This window comes from Rhinolophus sinicus, linkage group LG04, assembly GCF_036562045.2.
Source record: "Rhinolophus sinicus isolate RSC01 linkage group LG04, ASM3656204v1, whole genome shotgun sequence".
Taxonomy (NCBI): Eukaryota; Metazoa; Chordata; class Mammalia; order Chiroptera; family Rhinolophidae; genus Rhinolophus; species Rhinolophus sinicus.
In genome coordinates this window covers 152,709,088-152,715,087 of record NC_133754.1, presented here as the reverse complement: position 1 = coordinate 152,715,087, position 6,000 = coordinate 152,709,088, and the positions used below count along the sequence as shown (strand labels likewise).

Genomic DNA, 6,000 nt, shown 5'->3' with positions numbered 1-6,000 from the left:
AAATAAAGACTTAAAAATATTTCCATGAGTACCAGAGATTGTAACTGTTAGCTGGACTCCTGGTGGTAGCTGTGCCCGCGCTTCATGTCACTCTCGGGGTTGGGGGTCGCCCTTGGTCCAACAATCCTCCCCTGTGATGGAATCCTCTCTGCAGGTATAGGTCAGGATCGCTCCCCGCCTCCGGCCCCCTAACCCCCCACCATCCGCCCGCGGCCACCTCCCTGGGGCCGGGCATAGCCGGGCACTGTCGGGCACGTGGGGGAGCCCGGGCACAGACGAGCGAAACCAGAAGCCAGAGTGATAGTGGCCAGAGCGAGGAGGCGGCCGGGCCCAGCCTGACGCAGCGGCGGGCGGCAGTGGCGGCGTAGCAGGCCACTGTCTGGGCGCCCCGGGCACGAGTACCAGCCATCCCTCCGCTTTCTCCTCCCTCGGCTCCGCGCGCGTGGGAGTTACTGCGTCGTGCACCCGCCGGGGGTCACGGGCTCGGGCACCCTCCGCAAGCGAGCCCAGGCAGAGGGAGGCGCAAGAGCGCGCGCGACTGGCGGAGGCGGGGAAAGGAGCCTGCGAGGCGAGGCGGAGGCTCCCCAGCGGAGGGGAGGGAGTGGAGGGGGAAGAGGGGGAGGTGGAGGAGAGAGGGACCCGCCCGCCGCTCTCCTGCCCCGCATGTGTGGCCACAGGCATCGGTCGCCGCTGCTGTCCCGGGGCTGAGTCGTGCCCGGGTGTCCCGGACGGTGCGTCAGCGAGTGTGTGTGTGTCCGCGCGGGCAAGCGCCGCGTCGCCCAGAGCCTCCCGCTTGCTCCCACGGCTGCCGTGCATGTTCGCATCCTGCCACTGTGTGCGGAGAGGCAGGAGGACCATGAAAATGATCCACTTTCGGAGCTCCAGCATCAAATCGCTCAGCCAGGAGATGAAATGCACCATCCGGCTACCGGACGACTCGGAGATTTCCTGCCACATCCAGGTGCGGGAGGCGCGGCGCGGGGCAAGGGAAGCGGGGTATGCACCCAGCGCAGGGCGGGGGGCCTCTGCGGGTGGGCGTGCGCGAACAGGGACGAGGAACCCACCCTGGGGCCCTGTTAACACGCCAGATTTCGCTTCCTCCGCCTTCTGAGGCTGGGAGCCCTACCCAGGGATGGGGGCAGTGTCCCCGGCAGTCGCCAGTCGAACGTTATCCGCTCCCGGGCCCCTTCTGGCACGCACACTGCGCACACCTCCTGCTGCACCCGGGTTGGGGGCACCGGGCAGCAGCCTCCTGGGGGTCTCCAGCCTCTCTGTCCCCTATCCCGCCAGGAAATGGGACTCCAATAACCGAGAGGGGCACCTGCAGGTCACCTACTCTTCCTTCCTCCCTTCCTACACGTGGAGAAGGCATGCACCAGCCCGGCTTCACTCATTTTTCTTTCCGGTGCCTCGGTTCCGAAGGTACTATCAGACCCAGGGACTGGCTCCCTGCCGGACTTCTGCCCATGGCCTTTACTTCTCTGGGGGTGGGCGGCGGCGAGTTTCCCGGGAGGGAGAGAGGCTGGGCAGCCCCAGGTTCTAGCCTTGAGGGATGGGGCATGCGCTACATGTAACTGGAGCTATCTCGAAAGGAATGGTGTGAACTCTGAGTGTTTCAGAAAGGAAAACGGCTTCGAGGCTTGCAGAGCTGAGCTCAGGGCTCAAGGAGCCCTGTAGGACCTGGGTCCCGGGAAAAAGCGCCCGTTGGCATGTTGGTGGAAATTCGCTTTCGCCCAAGTTGGGGAAGGCAGCTTTGCTGACAGCCCCATCCTCGGGTAGTACTAAATGCCTTTGGGCTCTCAGGAGAGCTAGTATGAGCTGCAAGGGTGTGTGTGTATACTTTCCGTGCGTGTATATGTAGGCAGGCGTGTGCTTTCTCCCAAGACCCATTCGGCAGGCACAGTTTGGAAAGGTAGTGTCAGGGCTCAGTTCTGTAGGCGTCTGACTTTTAAATATGTTTACTTATCTCTGAGATTTACCCCTGTCTTGGATGAAGCTCCACGACTGAGCTTCAAGATACATGGCACCCTTCCCTATTCTGGCGAGAGGTGAACCGGGGCAGCGTCTCCCAGCGGCAGGAATCCATTTCTGGGCTGTGTTAACCAAGAATGAATGGAAGGTCTTTCCCATTTTTTTCCCCCTGGTGGAAGCTTGTGGCACGGGGACAGTGGCATCTAATTTGTAAGCTGACAGCTGGACAAGTTTCAAGGCAGGAATGTAGTGCTCCATGATCTCCCAGGAAAGTAGGCTCCCACTGAGTTTTCTGGAGGATCTTGAATTTCATTCTGAGCTAAGTACTGATGCTAAACTTACTAATAAAAGGATTAGCAGGATAGGCAGTTTTTCTGCTTCCACAGAGTTGCACAGAAACGTTTGGCATGTACTGTCTTGTGATCCAAAGAGAGTCCGTTTGTGCACTTTGCCTTACGTCCTAAAGTGGATGTACAAGTCCTTTAAATCCATATTGAATATGTATTGAATACATAGGTAATGGAGGGGCCAGCAGCAGGGAGTGGGCTGTTGAGTTCTCCTTTGTTCTCTCAGCCCTCTGTCTGCCCTGTTCTGTCCCATCACTGGTTTCCAGTTGACATCACTGGTTTCCCCCTGGTTCCGGACTAAGTTTTCCTCAGACTAGATAAGGAGTCCTTAAAGGACACGTTTCTGTTGTCTGGTGTTCTGGGAAACAATAAATTGTAGCCAGTCTAATTAATAACAGTTTGGAAAGTTAGACTTTGTGCAGCCCAGCTGATGCCAGAGGTCAAAATGCTGTATTCCAAAATGTTGATTTCAGCGTTGCTTAACACACCACACACACACACACACACACACACACACACACAGAGTTTTATTTTGTGGCACATCTTTTTCTGCCTCTTCTGCTCCCAAGTGGTGATTATCATTTAACCAGTTAGAATGAATTAAAAGATTTTATTTTGATAATCTTGGACTTTATACCTTCCTAGATTCTAAACCCAGGGGTTGAAATTACTTCTGGGTGTGATGTCACACACACAAGAAATTTGCCATTTATTTAGAGTGAGAACAAAATACTTTTTTTTTTTTTAAAGAACCCTTTGGAGTCACCAGTACATGCCCTGTGGAAGCCATCTGTCCTCCCTCCCTCCATCCTTCCCTTTCTTCCTTGCCTTTTCCCTCTGTTCCAGGGAGTCACAAAGTTAAAGGAGTGTATGGACTGTTGCTTAGTGTCTCACACATTCTCCCTTCATAACCCACACAAAATGTGGGTTATGGATTTTTTTTAATTTTTTATTAACAGCATTTAAATAGTCCTTTTCTAAGTTATATAATTTGGGCAATATTTTGGCAAAGAAAACTTTCAAACAAACAACTTAATAGCCCAGTCTTAGCAGCCTGATAGCCAGTTCTAGTAGGAGTTGCCTTAAATCACTTGCTTTGTCTCTTCACCGTGTCTGGGATGCTGTCCCATCATGTCATTTGCATGTGAATGTTTAGGTAGTGTGGAAGAGGAATTCCAAATAGACAGGAAGTCAAAGGAAAGTTTAAGGCACTAGGCTTGGGGAAAGGAAGGAGTCACTGAATGCTCTCTACTGGGCTTTTCCAACTGAACCAGGCTTTGAAGTCTGGAGACTGTAGAAGGACGTGGCTTAGCTCTAACCTCTTTTATTCAATCTTGCTCCTTCAAGTAGCATGAAGTCCTAGCCATCTTCCCCATTCTATCCACTTTTGCAGATGACAGTATGGTTATTCACAACTCCTAATGACTTGTCATTTTAAATACTTTTATTGGGTAAAAGCTAGGCTTTTCACATTATTCATTTTTTAGCAAAGCTTGATAAACATGGTCAATATAGTTGGAATTGGCTGGAATTTGGATTTGCATTTGAATAGAAATCCTAGCACAGTGCTTAGCACATAGTAGTCACTCAATCTTTATTGGTGTAGATTGGATCATTTCCTTTCTATACTGTTAAATCCATGAGGGTAAGAACATTTGTTGTTATTGTTCATCAAGGAGTCCCCAATACCTAGAATAGTATCTGGCATATATATGTGTTCAATAAACCTTGCTTAATTAATGAGAGCCCAATATTTAGTTTAGCTCATTACCTATCAACATGAGGGTAGCATGCTAACATTGCATTGGGAATCAGGAGATGTGTTGTTTAGTTATATTACCAACCAGTTTTGTGAAATTGAGTGAGTCATCTGATATTTGGAGTTAATGTTTCTTCTTTTGTAAACTGAGAGGATCTGGATTAGATGGATGGCTTCAGTTTAAAAAGTATGTAGTTTAAATAATACCTAGATCAATTAATTACATTTGAATAAAACATTGCTATTGACAGAGTGGTTGTATACACATTATCTCATGTGATTTTCATAACTGTCCTGCATTATCTCCATTTTATTGATGTTATGGTGTTAGTGAGTATTATCTTAATCTTACAGATATGGAAAATGAGGCTCAGAGAGATTAAGCGATTTGGTCCCCTAGCAGTGAAGTGGATTAAAACTTAAAATCCAGAGCTCTTTCTTTTCTGTAGCACTGCCTCTTGAAACTTGAGAATTAGCTTGCTTTTGGCTGCAAGTAAAACAGTAGCCAAACGAAAGTGGCTTAAATTACAAGAACGCTTAGCTTAGTATCTTACCTCATGAGGAGTCCAGAGGTAGGACAGCTTCAGGGTTGTTTAGCAGCTCTGGATGAACCCACGTGCTTTCTGTCTTTCCGCTCCACGGTCCTCCATGTCAATTATGTCACTATTGTCATCATAATTGTAAGATGGCTGCAGTCATTCTAGATGTCAGTCAGGCACTACGACATCCACCATATAAAAAGTGGTATTTCCTTATGCATTTCTTTTTTTAAAATTGCTAACACAATTTCATTAATTGTAATAGGTATAATTTACAATATGTACCATTCAAACACAAGCCTGTTTTATGTGCTTCATTAAGACATGGGAGTATTTTGGTTAAGAGTTTTCTAGTTCTCTTTCCAGTTCTTTTAGCTTTTGTGGTCAATGACTTGGAGAATTCAGCACAAAAAGCCTGCTAGCCTTTTTTTTTTTTTTTTTTCCATATCTCCACTTATCTCTTCAAAATTCCCTTTGTGGCAATATGCATTTTTGGTGGCTCTACCTGCGGAAGGCAGCTTTTTCCAAACACTGATAGAGTTTAATTCTCACGTTCCACTACTCCAGCCTCTGCTGGCTCCCTTGAATTTTTGTTTTCAACCTCTAACTTCTTTTTCTTATTTGCTTTTCATTTTAGGTTAAACTGAGCAAATGTCTTCGTTTATCTCTGTGATGTATCTTAGCAGTGAATTTCTCCCTCTGGCTAAGAGCTTCACATCTTCGGGGTTAATTGTGCTTGTTTTCACATGTCTGTGGATAAGAGAATCACTTCTGCTTCTCTGGCCCCTCCTCTTCCACCATCACAGTGGCTGATCTAGGCAGGTGCGTGAGCGCATCAAAAGCCCTCATGCATTTCTTTTTATCATGGAGGAACATGTTTTCTAGAGGCCCCATAAGTCTACTCATCAGATCCCCACTGGCCAGGGTTGGGTCGTATACTCATGCCCTAGGAACCTCTGCATCTGCTGTTTTCACTCTTTACTCTCCATAATGGGAGGTGGCCTTTGCCATTATGGAAGGAATGGAGGTGTGTGTGTGTGTGTGTGTGTGTGTGTGTGTGTGTGTGTGTCTGTGGTGAGGGGCAGGGACAGCTGCTGGCTAAGCAAGCCACACTGTCTTTCAGAATGGTCAAATTGAGTTACAATTATTGTTACAATAAAATTGTCAGGAGAGTTTATAAGATTTTATCTAAGCCCCGGCTTATTTTAGGTCATCTTTGTACGAACAAATTCCAGAACAAGAAAAATTATTGGGTAGTCCTTTGTAGTTTGTCTTGTTAAATATGAGTCCAGTCCTTACTGAACTGGTATGTTCTGGGCAGCTACGAGCCATCTTATGCAGAACAGACATCTCTACTCTTGCTGAAGGGGCAATATGGCAAAAT

The 6,000-nt window shown here is 48.0% G+C and overlaps 1 protein-coding gene across 3 annotated transcripts in view; it reads left to right on the top strand.

Annotated features, from left to right (window-relative positions):
• Positions 1-549: 549 nt before the first annotated feature.
• The window catches only part of FRMD3 (FERM domain containing 3), a 248,414-nt gene continuing 242,963 nt past the window's right edge, over positions 550-6,000 (top strand). For 2 of the 3 annotated variants that reach the window (XM_019750148.2, XM_074330596.1), the window contains exon 1: positions 648-961. In XM_019750148.2, coding sequence (XP_019605707.2) covers positions 815-961 — 147 coding nt within the window. In that variant the 5' untranslated portion in view covers positions 648-814. Of the gene's footprint in view, positions 962-6,000 lie in introns of all 3 variants that reach the window. The other variant, XM_019750147.2, reaches the window with a different exon arrangement.